Source organism: Macrobrachium rosenbergii, chromosome 46 (genome assembly GCF_040412425.1).
Source record: "Macrobrachium rosenbergii isolate ZJJX-2024 chromosome 46, ASM4041242v1, whole genome shotgun sequence".
Taxonomy (NCBI): domain Eukaryota; kingdom Metazoa; phylum Arthropoda; class Malacostraca; order Decapoda; family Palaemonidae; genus Macrobrachium; species Macrobrachium rosenbergii.
The window spans coordinates 25,980,880-25,999,420 of record NC_089786.1 but is presented as its reverse complement, the minus strand read 5'-3'; the positions used below and the strand labels follow the sequence as shown (position 1 = coordinate 25,999,420).

At 37.1% G+C, this 18,541-nt stretch overlaps 2 protein-coding genes across 2 annotated transcripts; both read left to right on the top strand.

The window, feature by feature from the left end:
• The first annotated feature begins 239 nt into the window (after nucleotides 1-239).
• Nucleotides 240-1,670, top strand: LOC136830419 (uncharacterized). The gene has a single exon (XM_067089956.1). The coding sequence runs from the start codon at nucleotides 240-242 to the stop codon at nucleotides 1,668-1,670; it is 1,431 nt and encodes a 476-aa protein (XP_066946057.1).
• A 6,237-nt stretch (nucleotides 1,671-7,907) lies between these two features.
• On the top strand, nucleotides 7,908-8,735 carry LOC136830418 (uncharacterized). The gene has a single exon (XM_067089955.1). The coding sequence runs from the start codon at nucleotides 7,908-7,910 to the stop codon at nucleotides 8,733-8,735; it is 828 nt and encodes a 275-aa protein (XP_066946056.1).
• The last annotated feature ends 9,806 nt before the right edge of the window (nucleotides 8,736-18,541 follow it).

Genomic DNA, 18,541 nt, shown 5'->3' with positions numbered 1-18,541 from the left:
TTTCCCGATGAAGATATTTAGTGATTCGTCCTTCAAGTCTTCTCCATTTGTAGGTTTCTGAAGCCGTTAAAATCTTCAGGGACCTTCAGTTACTCCAAGTCCTTCCGAAGGCTCCCTGAGGAATCTCCTGAAGCAAGATAGAATGGCCTCGGAGCAGAAGTGACGATTCGAGGAATTCCCGGAGCTCTAGTGGCGTTATCCAATTCTAAGCTTTTGATCGGGTAGAGAGAAAGGTAACCATGACTGCACTTAGTGAAGTTAACTTTGTTTTGAAAAGCTTAATGGCTCTGATCCTTACCAGATCAGTGATACCTGTTACACAAAGAAAGTGGATCCAGAAAATTGGATTGTTTATTGTTAAGATCGCGGTAGTTCTTGCCCTGGGAGGATTTGTTGGCCACGTACATCAGTACATTGAAGGCCAGAAGGCTCTCCAGATTACTCAAGATCCTACCGCACCGATGGACGACGACGACGACGACGACGACGAATTCTGCACTGCCGGAAAGATTTCTCTCTTGAAGGACGAAAGGAAAGATGGTAAGGAGGAGAATTGTTTCCTCCTTGATGAAATCAACACCAGGAATTGTAACGAAGCAGCCCTAATGAGAACGAAGGAAGAATTGCATAACTGTGAAAAGCCAGGGAGACATCGCGACCTTGCTGAACAGGAGAATGAACGGCTGATGAAGAAAATTGAGGAAATGGAGGAGGCATTGATCCAGAAGTCCAAGGAAGTAGCAAATCTAAACGACCAACTTGCAGCTAAAGAGGAAGAATGTCACAGGAACCGAAAACAACTGGAGGAATTGCGCTCTCAAGCTGTGGACAATGACTTTTACTGTGGCTACCTCGAAGAGAAGGTGAAGGCCCACGAAGCCGAGAGGAAAAGACGGATCGAGGCGACCACAGAGCTCGACGAGAGATTGCTTCCCTCACAGCCAGAAGTATCTGTTCTCGCAAGAAATCGTGATCTAGAGAGAAATCACGGTGATGAGGCACAGAAGAGTCTAGGTCTACAGCAGAAGGTCCATGTCCCGGAAGAAACAGTTCAGCCCGTTCAACAGGAGAATGAAAAACGGAATAAGAAGAAGAAGTTAGCGAAAAGAAAATGCAAAGAGACCGTGATCAATAATTGTATCGAAAATGAAAAACATAACAATACCGGTTTGATGGAAGAGATCGAGGGAATAGGAAACGTATTCTGTAAGCTTGGACACCTTGAACAAGCAAGTGAATGTTTCCTCAGAGTACTGCATATGGACGACGATCAAGTGGACTGCAGGATAAAACTCGGATTCTGTCTTTTGTTGCTTGGCAGACACAGTGAAGCTGTAGTCCAGCTTGAGGAATTGAAGGATCGAGAAGATTTAGTTGCGGCCGCAAAGACCGTGCAAAAAATGCAACGCCATGGCTGCCCATACTACATCTTAGGTGTTCCAGAGGATGCGACTTCGAAGGAGATAGAGTGGGCCTACAAGAAGCGGACACTCAAATTCAACCCTGACAAGTGCCGCGGGTCCAACGAAGAGCGAGAACGCTTGAAGGAAATTATGCAGAAGATCAACTTTGCCAACGATCTCCTCTGTGATGCCGACGAAAGACGAGAATACGACGCTGTCAGGGAGTCGATCAAGGACTTGGCAGATAAAGCGTTCCAAGATCTTTAGTTTCCCGGAAGTAAAGCCATGAAGAGAACGAGTCAGACGACAATGGAAATGAAGAGGAAGAAGCCTACGAGGACAGTGAAGAGAATGAACAAGAAGAGGATGAAAATTCAAGGAAACTGGGAAAGAACAAAGAGGAGAAAAAGCCCTGATTAACCGAAATTGTGAAGGATTGTGACCGGTCACCAGTTGGTGCTGGAGCATCGTGTTCCAGAGGCGTTGCGATCATCTCGGCCCATTCGATGGGGTTGACTGCAGGATGGGTGTTGACTGCTGCTCCCCCCGGCAGCGCCCAGCAAAAGGGAGGCCCCCCCACCTCCCACACACCCATCCTCCAGCCAGCCTCACCGACTGGGCCAAGGAGATCGCAGCGTCTCCTGGAACACGATGCTCCAGCATCAACTGGTGACCGGTCAAAATCCTTCACAATTTTGGTTAATCAGGGCTTTTTCTCCCCTTTGTTCTTTCCCAGTTTCCCTGAATTTTCATCCTCTTCTTGTTCATTCTCTTCACTGTCCTCGTAGGTTTTTTCCTCTTCATTTTCATTGTCGTCTGACTCGTGATGGGGCTTTTAATCGGGCTTCATGGGCCATTCTCTCGTCTGCCTGAACTAGATCCTCCACCATCTGATTCTCATCTCCTTCCAAAAGTAATAAAAAGAGATACAGAGATACAAAGTACACAGGTCCACTTGCCTCAACTCTTTCCTTCGTTCTCTCTGCATTAGATATTTCTTACAAGTACTGGTACACACACACAAACACACATAATACATACTACATACATATATATATATATATATATATATATATATATATATATATATATATATATATATATATATATATATATATATATATATATATTTATATATATAGAGTTGTGTATGTATGCATGTGTATATGCATATATAGATATATAAATATATATTTTATGTGCATACATGTTTATAAATATTTGTTACATGTGTGTGTGTGTGTATGTAAGTGTGTATATATATATTATATATATATATATATATATATATATATATATATATATATATATATATATATATATATATATATATATATATATATATATATATATATATATATATATATATATATATATATATATATATATATATATGTGTGTGTGTGTGTGTGTTGTGTGTGTGTGGCAAAGTTTTCTTTATATGCAAATTTCGTTGAATTCTATGGCTTTTTGATTTTTGATCAACTTCTTATTAACTGGACAATATTGTCTGAATCTTTTACGTTCTTCCAAATTCAGTTGATGCACAAAAAAACGAAGATTAACTCTCTGTTCCATTTACTATAAAAGCAACACCGCAGCTGTTCCGTCACTCGTCGTGACCTCTTCAAAGTGTATAATCTGGACATAGCGTCTTGTTGTTCTGTTACAGTGTGCGGACGGATATGTAGCATCCATAACACTAGTAATACAATAAATCATTATAATATCAATAAGCACAAAATAAAGAATTTTAATTTATTCACAGGCATTAAAGTTACAATACAATAAAATTTATACTAAAAAAAATCATTTACATTGTGAAAAATAATGAAAACAAAACCACGTGTTCTGGTGGCGACAAACAAAACAGAAATGGAGATGCAGCTATTATACGGATTACGGGGGTAGGGGGAGCTGGAAGTTGGGGAGAGAGACATATCACACGCTTTCCCTCTCCTCCACCGCCCCATTCCAACTCCCCCTACCCCCGTAATCCGTATAATAGCTGCTTTTCCATTTCTGTTTAGTTTGTTGCCACCAGAACACGTGGTTTTGTTTTCATTATTTTTCACAAAGTAAATTATTTTTTTAGTATAAATTTTATTGCACTGTAATTTTAATAACTGTGAATAAATTAAAATTGTTTATTTTGTACTTATTTATATTATAATGATTTATTGCATTATTTTTGTTTTCCATGCTACATATCCGTCCGCACACAGTAACCAAACAATAAGACGATATGTCCAGATTATACACTTTGAAGAGGCCACGACGAGTGCCGGAACAGCTGTGGTGTTGTTTGTATAGTAAATGGAACAGAGAGTTACTCTTGTTTTTTTTTGTGCATCAACTGAATTTGGAAGAACATAGAAGATTCAGAAAATATTGTCCAGACAATAAGAAGTTGATCAACAATCAAAAAGCCATAGAATTCAACGAAATTTATGTACAAAAAAACTTTGCCTCCAATATATATATATATATATATATATATATATATATATATATATATATATATATATATATATATATATATATATATATATATATATATATATATATATATATATATGATAATTATCACTTTTGTACGTGATTCATTTATCACACATTATCACAGGTGAAAAATAAGAAACAGGGTGTAGGTCTGACCGGTTTCGACTTTATTTCCACGCCATTGGCGAAGGACTTTCATACTCTGTATCAGTCCTTTGTCAATGGCTTGAAATAAAGTCGAAACCGGTCAGACCTACACCCTGTTTCTTATTTTTCACCTGTGGTAATGTGTGATATAATATATATATATATATATATATATATATATATATATATATATATATATATATATATATATATATATATATATATATATATAATCAGAAATATAAACGTCCTTTTTAATATCCAATTCATCTACCTCGGAAGTAATATATTTTCATATATGTTACGGCCGACTGGTTAGTGTGTCATAGTCCTGATTCCCCTGTCCGTCGCTGGTTCGATCCCACGGGACGGTGGACTTATTATCACCTAAAAATATCGGTATATATGAAAATATATTATCCGAGGTAGAGTGAATTGGATATTAAAGGACGTTTGTATGATTGTATATGAATCACGGTGATGTGATAAATAGTATATATATATATATATATATATATATATATATATATATATATATATATATATATATATATATATATATATATATATATATATATATATATATATATATATATATATATATTTATTTATATATATATAACATACCTCCATCAATATTTCATTGACAATTGCTTTCCATCCAAACTTGTTTATAAACACCTCTGCAAATTTTTAAACAATATCTTCCATCCCAAAATTAAATTACCAACAGTACCAAAATTACGATTATATGCAAGCGTCCCATTTATTCATGACCTAAATTTCTATCGTGAATTGAAGTTGTTAGTCGAGAAATTTTTACCTGCCACTGAATTAAAGCTAATACCCTGCAACCCAATGAATATTAGATCTCTATTTAAACATAAGGAGAAACTTGATCCACTAATGACCTCAGGAGTCTTATATTTATTTAATTGCCCTAGATGTAATCTTGGGAAGTACGTCGGTTTCACACGGAGTTTAGTCAAAGTGACATTGGACTCTCAACGAGAGGGTTAGCTATAGAACAGGTGTCAAGTTGACTAATCCTAAATTTTCATATATACGTAGGGTGACCATTTATTTGAGAGGTGAAAGGGGGATACCCGTATAAATTAACAAGTACGTATATCCTCTGTATAGGCATAACCCTGATTATATATATATATATATATATATATATATATATATATATATATATATATATATATATATATATATATATATATATATATATATATATATATATATAAGAGAGAGAGAGAGAGAGAGAGAGAGAGAGAGAGAGAGAGAGAGTTGCAGCTACCTAATCTTTTCATCCCGACGTAATGAGATTTATTCTCCAAAAAATACATATTTAGATATATATACAAACATTTGAATAAATGAAAGAGTATGATTCAGCAAGCATTTAATCAGAGCAATTACTACTTTCAATAGTAAAATATATGCGTTTATAGCATAAAAGAGAAACTTATAGACATGATTCTATGAATAGTAAAATTAAACAAAAACGTTTTTACATTAACCCTTACTCTTAAGTGTATTTCTGGCTAGATTTTATTTTCCTAAGGAGTGAGGGTCGAGTTTTAAGATAATCATAAATGTCAGCGCAATTCAAGTCGAAATTGCATTTCACTATTAGTCCAGACTTCAATGTAGTTACCTGCAAGTGGTTTTTCTAATGTCCAAGAGAATACTCTCTCTGCTGGAGCATTTGACCCAGGGAGACACAGGCAAATCTCAACAAGCTTTGAAATGTTTTTAAAAGGAATATTTTTATTACGAAAGTGAGAGAAAATCTCTACCCATTTCTTATCCACTTCCGAATCATTGTCTTTCCATTCCTGAATTTTGTTATTTGTCAAAAACTCCTTAACATACATAATCTCACCAAAAAGTCCATTGTCATCCAGTGTCAAATTAGGTTTTGTCTCTTGAATAAAATTCAATACTTCTTGAACTTGAGACCATGATACTGATTTATTTTGAAGAAGGATCCATTCAAAATTGTTCACGTCTTCAAACGGTCGGGTCCACTGATTCAAGTATTCAATGCAAGTTCCGTAAAATAATTTAACTACGCTTTTAAAATGCCCTATATCATGCCCTTTCCCTTCTAAATCTCGAATCATCTTATTTATTATGATTGGGATGAATAGCTCATTTATCTGTCTGATAACTTCATTTTAAAATCTCTTAAAATACAAGAAACTTCCATCAAAGAAACTTTTTGGGACTCGACCTTCAGTGTGCAATCATGGAATACTGTACTTTGTGTAAAAAAAAAAAAAAAAACCACGCTTCAGCAACTGGATCCTCAAAGAACTGTTTAAGAAACCTGGGACACTGGTCTTGTCCTGTGACAAAAATATGTTTTCAACGGTTTGAATGGCTTCAGAATCTTCTCAATAGCTGGTCTTCAAGCAAGCCACCTTATCTTACTATATCCTAATAAATTTGATAGCATACATCAGCATTTTCACAAATTTATTGCAGTAGCTCTACTCTAACAGTATACGAGTATAAATGTAGCAAAAAGAGAATATCTTCACTGTTATTACTTTTCCATCTACAGGCAGACAGTCCGATGCAGCTTTCATACTTATGAGCGGCGCAATTAACACCAATTAATTTTCCTCCTAGATTTGTTACATCCGGTTAAACACAATATTTTTACCTCCCATTGATGATCCACCAAAGTTGCAATTTGTGTTTTCAGCACACAGTGCCAACAATTTAGAAGACAATTCTTTTATATAGTCTGCAAGTATTTCACTCGTTCCTCCAACTAGATTTTTAACTTTCAAAATTTTAACCTTGACAACTTGGCAGGGTAAAGAGTATCAACCAATAAGGGGCATAATTTAAAATTTCCTTGATTAGAGCGGTCACAATATAATGTCACGCAATTTATCTGAGACAAATCCTCTTTTAAGGATTCTAAGGCGTCAGGCAGGAAAACGTTCTTCAAAATTGCCTCCGTTTTGGTGCGAGCGCATGCAAACGAATTATCAAAACACTTTTTAATAAGTTTGGAAGTGCAATCCATAGAACGCAATAAAAAGCTGTGTTGCATTGCATGATAAGCCCAAGTTCCTTCTGCTGCTGCCAAATTCTTTTCTTTTTCTGCAAATCCTTCGTTCTGCATATTTCATATTATCCCCGTTTGTTATCGGGAAATACGACATGCACTTTAAAGACTTGACATAACTTTCACGGTTTGCTTTTTTTATAAGAGGACATTCACCTTCTAATTCTTTATTGAAAGTGCGCTTCCTTTTGGATGCAATGATGTCGTCCTCGTTTGAGTGCTACTTGATTGCTAATAGACTACCAACACCGCAGTGGATGGACTCAGACATACATGGACGAGTGCAGCAGAGGTTACTGGTCATATCTTACGTGTATAAATGGTGCGTTTGTTTTCAGTTACTTTTATTTAGTTAAAGAAAATGGGGTACAATTCATACATTCTATGGGTACTTATGCAAGAGCCTTTGAGGTTTCGAGAAAAAATATCTTGACTCTTATTTTTGAACAATTAGCAATTTATTACGATTGGATATGCACGGGGGACACATGACGGGCAAATTCCCTAAAGGGGGACATTAGTACGTCTACCGAAGGTAGTAATTTTTGGGTGGACAGAGATTCGAAATGGGGGACTGTCCCCCGCAAATGGGGACGTCTGGTCACCCTAAGTATCCTGCCTCAAGAACACCTTCCTTGTATTACGGAATCTTGCCTTGACGCTCGAAGCAGTGGCCATTAAGAGGAGTGTACATTTTAGTGTCCAGAACCCAGGATTTCTTTGGCTGTATGCAGAATCCCAACCCAGATAAATAAAGCAAGATGAAGGAAAGAAAGCTGAGGAAGAGCCGGTCGGCCGCCCGTGGATGGATGACCCGTTCGTCGAATGCATTGATGGATTTGCTTGGCGATCGAGAACTGAGCAAGGTAGAACTGCAAGATGCTGTGGATGACTTTGATCGACGTCTAGCTCATTTGGATGAAGTGCAGTCCGCCCTGGAGCTAGAAATTGGTGACTCACAGGACTTAGAAGACATTGAGTATGCTGATAAGTTTCGGCGGCAGGTAAGGGTTCCTAGAATACAGGCTGCCCAAAGGTTATTAGCCATGGAGAAACTTAAGAAGCCACCAAGTGAGAGTGGATCTGCGGATTCGTTAGGTCAATGTAATATGCGACTGCCTAAATTAGAATTACCTAAGTTTAGTGGAGTTTTGACTGAATGGCAGTCATTTTGGGACAGATTTGTGGCATTAGTAGATGATTCTGATATCCCCATTATTAGTAAATTCTGTTATTTACAGTCACTGTTAGAAGAGGAGGCAAAATCAGTAATACAGGGGTTATCCCAGACTAGTGCTAATTACCCCATAGCCTGTAAAATGTTAAAGGAACGGTTTGGTAGGCCTGAACGTATTATTTTTGCACATATTCAGGCCCTTCTTAATATCACTATGCCTGCTAAGAATCCTAGTTCTAGAAATGTTTCCTCTTTGTGGAAATTACAGGACGAACTTTTAACAAATGTACGTAGTTTAGAGGCATCAGGAGTTAATGGTAACCAGTATGGGGTATTTATGACTCCTGTTATCCTGTCTCGATTGCCTCCTGACATTCGTTTTGGAGTGGTCCAGAGAAGGATCTGGACATGAAAGGGACCTAGATTGGTTATTGAAATTTTTGTAGAGAGAAATAGTGCCGAGAAAGGTCAGATACATTTAAGGATATCAATGCAGTAAAGACTGATAACCATAGTGTTGAATCTGAGAAAAGCAGTAAATTTCAAGGTTCTGCCTCTGCTCTTCAGACCTCTTCGGAGGTGTTCTTTTATAAATGTATGTTTTGTGGTAAAAATCACAAGAGTGAAAATTGTTTTGGTATCTTGAAACTTTCCATTGCTGAATGTGAAGAGGCCATTCGGAGTGCTAAACTGAGTTTCAGATGTTTGAAAAAAAGGTCATATTTCCAGAGGTTGCCAATCAAAATGTATAAAGTGTAATAGAAAACATAATGTTTTATGCTTCACGGGCAATAAGACTAAAGTGTATAATAAGAATGATCAAAATGTAAGTGGTGCTATGTTTCAGGATAATATTAATGTAAATGTTACTCATGTTGGGGTAGCTCATTGTGAACCTAACCTAAATAACAGTGTTAACTCAATCACGCAGTGTGTTGCAGACCGCAAAGGTTAAGGTGTTGGGGAAAAAGGGTATATGTGAAGCTACACTACTATTTAACACAGGGTCTGATAGGTTTTATGTTTCCAGTAAATTTGTAAAAAGGGTAAGGCCTAAGTGGATAACTTCACAGTACATATCATTTTCTTCATTTGGAGGAGGTAAGGCTTCCAAGAGTAACCAATGTAGTGTGTATGAGATAAGTTTAGTTAGTTATAAGGGTGAGAGTCATTCTTTAATGGCAGCCGAAATACCTGACAATTGCGCACCATTGTTCCGCCCTAGTGTTCCTGATGAGGAGGTAATGGCATTTTCTAAATTGCAATTAACAGATGATTATATGAAGAACCGCCATGTAAATGTTGATATTTTGGTAGGCCTAAATGCCTATTGGAGATTTATGGTACCTAATAAAACTGCAATCTTAAAATTTAGTAGCTCAGGAATCTGTGTTTGGGTGGGTTTTATCAGGGTCTTGTAATATTCCTCTGGACAGAGTAAGTGCAACTTCACAGCTTTTATGTATAAATAATGTATCTGAGTTTGATTTACATAAATTTTGGGATCTTGAATCTGTGGGAATCTCTTCAAAAGAAGCTGTACCCAATGAGTTTTCATCCAGTACTGTTTTACAGGAATTTTCTGATAATGTATAGTTTATTAATGGTAGGTATGAAGTGTCTTTACCATGGAAATCTGATGTTGCTAAACAGAGTTCGAAAAATAATGAAAAGCTAGCACATAAGAGGTTGGAAAATTTAAATTTGAAATTCGTTAAAACTCCTGGTTCAAGGGAAAGTTATGATGAGGTTTTGAAGAATATGGAAAAGATGACATTATTGAGGAAGTGCCACATTCTGAGATTTCTGTTAAAAACTTACTGCATCGTCCTGTTATCCGTGAGAGTAGTAATTTTACCAAGGTAAGACCTGCCTTCGATGCTTCAGCTTTAAGTTATAATGGTATTTCTTTGAATGACTGTTTGGAATGTGGACCGTCTCTCAATCCTGATCTTGTTGAAGTATTGATACGATTTAGAAGATGGAAGGTAGCTTTAACAGCAGACATAACTAAAGCTTTCCTTCAAATCAAGGTGCAGAGGGAAGACCAAGATGTTCACAGGTTTTTGTGGCAAAATAAGGGCATTGTCCATGTAATGAGGTTTGTTCGTGTTCCCTTTGGTAACAAGAGTAGGCCATTCTTGTTGAATGCTACAATTAAACATCATTTAAAGTCATATCCTAATTCTGAAGTAGTTGACGAATTGAATAGTAATCTGTATGGGGATGATTGGCTGTCGGGAGCTGACAGTATTACTGAAGCTTGTGTAAAATTTGATAAAGCCTGTAAGATTATGTCTGAAGAAGGTGTCTTATCTAAATGGAATTCAAATTGTATGAGTTTAACAAATAAATTTAATGAAAACCCTAATGACTGTTGTGGAAATAAATCTATAAAAATCCTGGGTAAGCAGTGGGTTTCCACTCATGATTATTTTTCATTTAGTGAAGTAAATGTTGGGTCTCAGAAGGGTGTGGTGTCCACTAAGATAAGTGTTCTCAGCCTAATAACCAGATGTTTTGATCCTCTTGGACTTATTAGGCCATTTGTTATGTTTGCCAAAATTCTTTTTGAGGATGCATGGAGAATTGGACTTAAATGGGATGATGTGTTACCTGAGGAGTTGCATTATAAATTTCAAAGGTGGTTAAGGGGTTTTGAGAAACTTGGCTCATGGAAGGTTCAGCGATGTTACTTTGAGGATCTTTCATGGAAAGACCTAACAGGTTTAGAGCTTCATTCCTTTGGGATGCATCTGAAAAGGGATATGATGGTTGTGTATATTTGAGAGTTCCTTTCCAGGATGGTTCCTTTAAAGCTTCCCTCATTATGAGCAGAGGTAAGGTAGCTCCTATAAAGAAGGTCTCACTGCCTCGTTTGGAGTTGTTGGGGGCAATGCTTAGTACCCGTCTTCTAGTTTTTGTCAAATCAGTCCTTCGTTTTAAGGAAGATGTAACTTCATATTGCTGGACAGACTCTACAGTTGCACTGTCCTGGATAAAAGGAGACCCTGGTAGATGGAAACCATTTGTAGCAAATTGAGTCATGGAAATTCAGAGCTTAACATCACCTGATTGTTGGTATCATTGCCCAGGAAAGGATAACCCTGCTGACCTCATTTCTAGAGTGGTGTTTGCTGAACACCTTGTAGCTTCAGATCTTTGACTGGTAGGTCCCCCGTGGCTTCAAGAGTCTGCGTCTTTGTCTTTGTTCCAATCTGAACAGGTAAGGATTTCATTAAGGGATGAAAGTTCTGAGGAAAATGTAGTAGCTTGTATAACTGAAGATTCATTTTCCCAAGTATTTGAATTTTCTAGATGGACTAAGTTTCAGAAAGCCCTTAATATAGTAGCTTGGACCTTAAGATTTATTAATAATTGCAAACCTCAATCTGTTAAATGCTCTGGTCCTTTATCATATTGTGAATTAACTAAAGCTAAGACTAAATTGTACCTTTGTGTTCGAGGGGAAGCATATCCATGAGAATTTGAATCCCCGATTCAGGGTAGACCACTTAACAGGGGGAGCCCTTTAGTCAAATTAGATCCTTTTTGGATAATGGTGGTCTTTTGAGAATTAAAGGTCATTTAGAATATTCAGATCTGTGTTATGAAAGCAAACATCCTATTATTCTTCCCTCTACTCATGTAGTGAAGACTTTAGTTCGTTTCCAACATGTTCTTCTGAAACATTCTGGCGTTTCTACCCTTGTGTCCACATTGAGAATTGGTTATTGGATTGTGCGACTTCGAAGGATAGCCAAAACTGTGTGTAGAGAATGTGTAAGTTGCCGCAGGTATGACTCCAAGGTTTGTAGTCAACCTGTAGCTCCTCTCCCTGAACTGAGAGTTAAATCGGCACCTCCCTTTTCTGTAACAGGATTAGATTTTGCTGGGCCATTGTTTTGTGTAGATTTGCCCTTCAAAAAAATTCTATATTTTGCTTTTCACTTGTGTTGTCATTCGTCCTGTACACTTAGAACTCACTGATTCTCTCTCTATGCCAGATTGTCTCCTTGCCATCCGTAGGTTTACAGCAAGATGTGGTCTTCCTTCAATTTTTTATTCTGATAATGCAAAGACATTTGTTGGAGTTTCTCAATTATTACAGCAACACTATGGCCCACTAGCTCCTCAGTGGAAATTTATTGTACCCCGTGCTCCATGGTAGGGAGGTTGGTGGGAGCGTCTAGTCCGATCAGTTAAGTCTCCTCTGAAAAAGACATTGGGTGTCAAATGCCTATCTAGATGTGAATTGGAAACTACTCCTCATGCGGTTGAGGCTTCCATTAATTCGAGACCTTTGACATTTCTGGGTGAGGAGGTTGATACATCCAATCCATTGAACCCCCCCCTCATATTTTCTTATTGGCTGTACTGCGGGTGTCCAGCCTGAAGTTGTTGAGGAGCATTCTTGTTGTGTATCTTCTAAAGATTGGCAAAGACAGTTGGATAAGTTTTGGGAAATATGGAGCTCTGATTGCTTAAGAAATTTACCATGTGCCATTAAAAGTTTTTGTATCTAAGTTTTATGTAAAGAAAGGTTCTGTGGTATTAGTCAAGGAAGATAATGTTCGTAGGTTGTCCTGGCCACTTGGTGTTATTATAGAAGTATATCCAGGTAAAGATGGTGTGATAAGAAGTGTTGATCTTAAAACTTCTAAAGGTATTATTAACAGACCAGTAAAAAAATTTGCATGATCTTGAGAGTTCAAATGTTTTGGACACAGAAGCCGAATATAGTGTACCTTGTATTGTTTCCGAGGTAACTGCTGAATCTCTGCCTAAAGCCGTTTCTAATAATTCTGATGTGAATGCTGATGACTCTGATCCTGATATTTCACAATCCAGAGTTGAGCCTATATCTTATACTCACAGAGGGCGCTTGGTAAAATCACCTGTGAAACTAGATTTATAACCTGTGTATGTGGTAAGAGTTTTCTTAGGAGTAGCAGTGTACCCCCATGGTTGGGAGGATGTTGAATCTACATTTTTTTTTATTATTATTCAGTGTTAACTTGTAATTTGTGCAATATTATTTGGTATTAAAATTATTCAACATTGTTTGCATTATGAGGTACTTATTTACCAAGATTAGCTTGTCTTTCTGTGTTTGACTTAATGCCTGTAAATGTTGTTGATGGGAATGGCGCCTTTTAGTAACCTGCCTCAAGTGCACCTTCCTTGTATTATGAAATCTTGCCGTGACGCTCGAAGCAGAGGCCATTAAGAGGAGCATACAATATCTAATTACTTAAACCACATACACACACACACACATACACACACACACACACATAATTCGTAGATATGAGCACAGCTTTTGAGAAGAAGAAATAATTCATCGATGAGACGAAACAAATTCATCACTATTCATGCATGCATATTAGCAGAAATGCTTCTGTGATAAAACTACCCCTCGTTAGAAAATTACTCGCAACGAAAATAACACATTTTTCCTAGTGTTCATCTTAAGCCAAACATACCTTAACTTTACCTAGCCAATAAAATACAATTTCTGAAGTACCTTGCGGTATTACCATCATCATGTCTAAGTACTTAATCCACTAAAAAATCACTCTCTATCGACAATTTCTATATTAGACCATTCAGACTTCAGCCTACACTCTCCCTCAGAAACGTCAAAAGAAATTGAAGCAAGTTTGTTAACACATACAGGAAACCGAAAACAGATGCAACACTTTTTACGGTGTCTAAAATTGTAATAATAATTTAATATTTATATAGCCAATGGACATTGTATCCTAAGTATCTCCTGGTTAAGACCAAGGTCAGCATTTACGATATTTCCTTTTTTTGTTCGTTTAAATGCGAATTTCCTCATTAAATTATTCATTTCTTCTTAGTTTTTAACTTGAGAATGATATATATGTTACAGGGAACAGACCACACTTTTCTGGAAGTGTACGTAGCGTGATCTTAGCGATCTAACTTCAGGAAAAGGACGTAAAAAGGTTCGACCCTAATCTCACTAGCACTTTTTTCCCCTCTCTCTCTCTCTCTCTCTCTCTCTCAGCCCGAATCCCTCTCTCTCTCTCTCTCATTGTTTACCGAAGCTCATCCACCCGACCTCTCTCATTCTCTCAAAGCAATTAAATGGACTATTTAAAGAAACACAATTGTTCCTACAAAAATAGGTTTATTGTTCAAATAACCCAACAAGAAATGAATAAAACAAAGCAAAGATTAAAATGCATAATAAATGAATTATCGAGTCAGATAACTAAACTCTAAACTGCAAAGCACTTCTGATTAAAGAAGTCTCATTATGGCTAATAGCCTGGAAATCCCCAAAATCTCACATACTCCCAAATCAATAACTAAAAGTCATGTAAAAAAAAACAGTCTACCACATGAAGAGACTGACATTGCAAATGATTTGCATGTCCTCGTTATCAAACCCCCAAGTCAACATGTTATTCCAACAAGTCCACAGACATCTGTCGAAAGAATTAAACATGATAGAAAACTCCCAAAAATACATGAAATACAAAACACAATAATGGAAAGTGTAAAATGCATAGCCAAGATATGGCAAACGTAACATAACAAAATAATAATATAAAAGAGGTATGAATATTCATATTAAATTTCCCACACCAGTTCATAAGTTCATAATGATTAGAAAGTCATGGTAAAAATCATAAAAACAGAGATTTGAGACTCTACCTTATCTGCCGATTTTCAAAGCCTGGAACCACTCCAAAGTTATGGCTGGACAACTGTAGTTCTGTCACGTTAATGAACGATCAAACTCACTTTTAGGGCAGATTTTGGCATAATCTAGATCAAAGTAACGCACGTACTCACGAACATACATAGCGCTTCGGAGATCACCTGATCTCCAATATTGCTGAGCTTCTCGCGCAAAGAGCTGAGGAATCAAACTATTCACTGTTTCAGCAATCTTGCATCAAATCTCTCGCCCTAGTTCGCTCTCGCTCCTAACCTTTCCACGATTACATCTTAAAGCATTGAAGCTATGAAATGCATATATGTGTCCTTTAAATAGAGCTATTCACCCCATAAGAGCGTTCGCTCTCTTAATGGCGAACTAAAAATAAAAAAAAACATATGTATAAACCATAACAAATAGAGCTATGCTCAATTAGCAATGTCTACTGCACTGCAGCTTTAAGGACTGCTCTCATGACGCACTTCCAAAGTCACTGGGGTTGTGTTCTTAGAGCCTTTACATGTAATCTTGCAAACACGAATAAGCTTTATACACAACAAGAATTATCAGTAAAATAGCTATTAAGACAATTAAAATTGTCGGCATAATATATTCCTGATACTCGAACATCACGGGATCGTCGATGTCTTCCAACAGTGGAACAGTCATTGGCATTATGTTGTAGGTACCGCCACTACAAATGCTTGTTATGCGTATGACGATAATTATCTTCTCGAACTGTTGAATACAGCACGGCTGAAAACCAAGAAGTTCGTTGACATCACACGGCATGCAGCATCAAACAGCTTGGATCCTTGAAGAACAAATGATGTCGACTTGTTGTTCTGGCACATCATTGTAACTGCACACACTCCCTTGCAAAACACGGCAGTAAGGGTTCTGTGGACACAATGTGGTAATCTCGCAGAAACTGTCTAAAGTCACATTCTGTTGGAGTCTATCCATGAACTAATGATAATTCACAACCACCCACAGATACAACTCGCAACTGGAAAATACTACTGTCACACACGTACTTCTCTCTAACTAAAGTACAACTTGTCTTATAATCAAAAATGAACCTTGATACTGATCTCCCAAAATGAACATGGTCTCTACTCCATCCCATATCATTAATGAGTCTCCCAAAAGCACTCGAAAAAGGTCTAATAACAAAAGGTCTCATGTTACTGAACCACACAAAACTACTAATACAAAAGTCAAACACTCTTAATGTGAACTAATTCAAGTGTGTATCTCAGAATAATCACAGTCAACTCACTACTAAGCACACAACAACTCTACGGAACTCACTCATAAAAATAACTCTATCCAACAGGAAAAAAATACTCGAGAATCCTATCCAAACACTAAAAGGTATCATATCACGTAAAAGACATGAAAGTTCTACTCCGGTTAGCAAATATCTCGCAACACCTGACTAATTCTCAACAAGATAGCAATTGACGTAATGGCAATCACTCCCATGATCTTAACAACTACAATTACTCACAATACAGCTCCCTTCATTTAAAAAAAAAACTGAAAGAAAAATAATCCAAATACTCAAATTCGATATCCCAACCCGAAAAAAAGATCAGACTTGTTCGGTCCGATATACTAAGTACCTCCCCCCAAAAAAAAATCCTAAGCAACACACATATTGCGTCAGATGACAAAACTCATCATAACACCATAACACAATAACACACTAACACACTAACACACGGGTCAAATCTTGTATGAAATTAGCCCATTTCTCAATTCCTAAAATTATTCGAAAACAAATGATTAAGAAACTCAACATCTAGAATGAACAAGAGACAAAAAAAAAATAAATAAATATCATATATATACAAACATCAACACATTTATCCCTCTAACTATATACAAACATCCCCTTACATGACTATATACAAATGTTCCATTACATCCCAACTTGCTTCAACTTTGAAATATGAGTTAATTTCGTCACACCGGTAATTACATCTTTAACTACAAATCTATTCCCTCTTTTGATCTCTACAATCTCAAAAGGTCCGTGGAACTTCGGACTTAATTTATAATTCAGATCATTCCTAACATTCACTTTAACAAACACTCTATCATCCATCGAAAAGCTACTCCCCTCGATTTCGTGTTACTTTTCTCTACCATTGCACGCAAACTAAGTTCAAGTTACTTACTGATAGGTGCAAATCTTTCTCTCGCTGTATTTATCAACGAAGTGACCGTAACATCACCTTGAACTCGCTCTGGTAACAAATCAAAAGGTCCTTTCAACTTGTACCTATACAAAGCTTCTGCTGGAGATATCTTAATTGTGTCATTCGTCATAGTATTGATACTATATCGCACTTCATCCAAAGATCTGTCCCAATGTGTATCGGAACCACCCACCGTCATGCGCAAAGCTTCGATTACTTTCCGATTCGCCCTCTCACATAACCCAAATGCGAGGGACTAGCATTGTTCTGTGGTTTCAAAACAGCAGCAGACATCTTTGCACCTCCCTGTACAAAACTACTGTCCAGTGTCGGGCATTTTGATAGATTTTTATTAATCTGTGCAAACAAAGAGGATTCGTCTGTATCCAGATCAATTCTTTTGTCAAAACTATCTACAATTACATCTGGGACTGACGTTAAAAGGCAAGCAAAGTGTAACAATCTTTCAAAATTATCTAAGGAGATATTATTTCCAGTTACCCATGGAGAGCCTGTTATAGATTTCTTTAACTCACCTACTACATCAAAGAAATTGCACTGTATGTGACCAGTGAATCGTTGCCCTTCTTTATTTTGAGAAACGCTCGCAAATTCCGAACTGCACACTCACGTTGAACTCCAGTTATTGCATAAGTAGCTCGTAGAAATTTCTGCAGTTCATTCCAAGTTTTACACCTTCTGAATTGAAACTGCGTGCCTCGTTTCCCAATATCTCCTTTATCCAAATCCAGAAATGCTTTAGCCTCTGTTAAAGCTTCAGCGCCATTCGTAATTTTCTTGGAATTCAGATAATTGTTCACTGACTCAATGAAAGTTTCTATATTTTGGGTTGGCTTCCCGTCAACTAACCTTTAAAATTAGTAATTCCGCGCTAACGTTGTCACTTTATGCACCACAACTGATTGGGATGTGCTTGCTGCATCGTCCGGCATTTTGTAAGTGATTACACGCCCTGAGCGTAACAACATAAAAAAAGAAACCAAAAGAACACTAGAGAAAGGCAAAAGTTACCCTCTAAAAGAAGAACAGAAAACGGAGTTCTGCGCAACTGACGAGAATGGGGTACTCACCAATTTGAAAGAAAACGGAGCACTTATCACTCGTGACTTGCTAACCTGTGACATCACCCACTCGAAGACGAAGCAGAGGAACACAAGCGTGATTTTTGTTGAATCACCACTTTGCTTAATTAACTCACAATCGCCACTATTCACACTTATTTGGGTATTTTGTTAATCCCAAAATTGCTCTAGAGATCACCCAGATCTATTTCACAACTCCCCACTCCCAATA

Excerpts from the sequence above, each read along its gene's own strand:
- LOC136830419 (XM_067089956.1), top strand. The coding sequence starts at position 240 with ATGACTGCACTTAGTGAAGTTAACTTTGTTTTGAAAAGCTTAATGGCT.
- LOC136830418 (XM_067089955.1), top strand. The coding sequence starts at position 7,908 with ATGAAGGAAAGAAAGCTGAGGAAGAGCCGGTCGGCCGCCCGTGGATGG.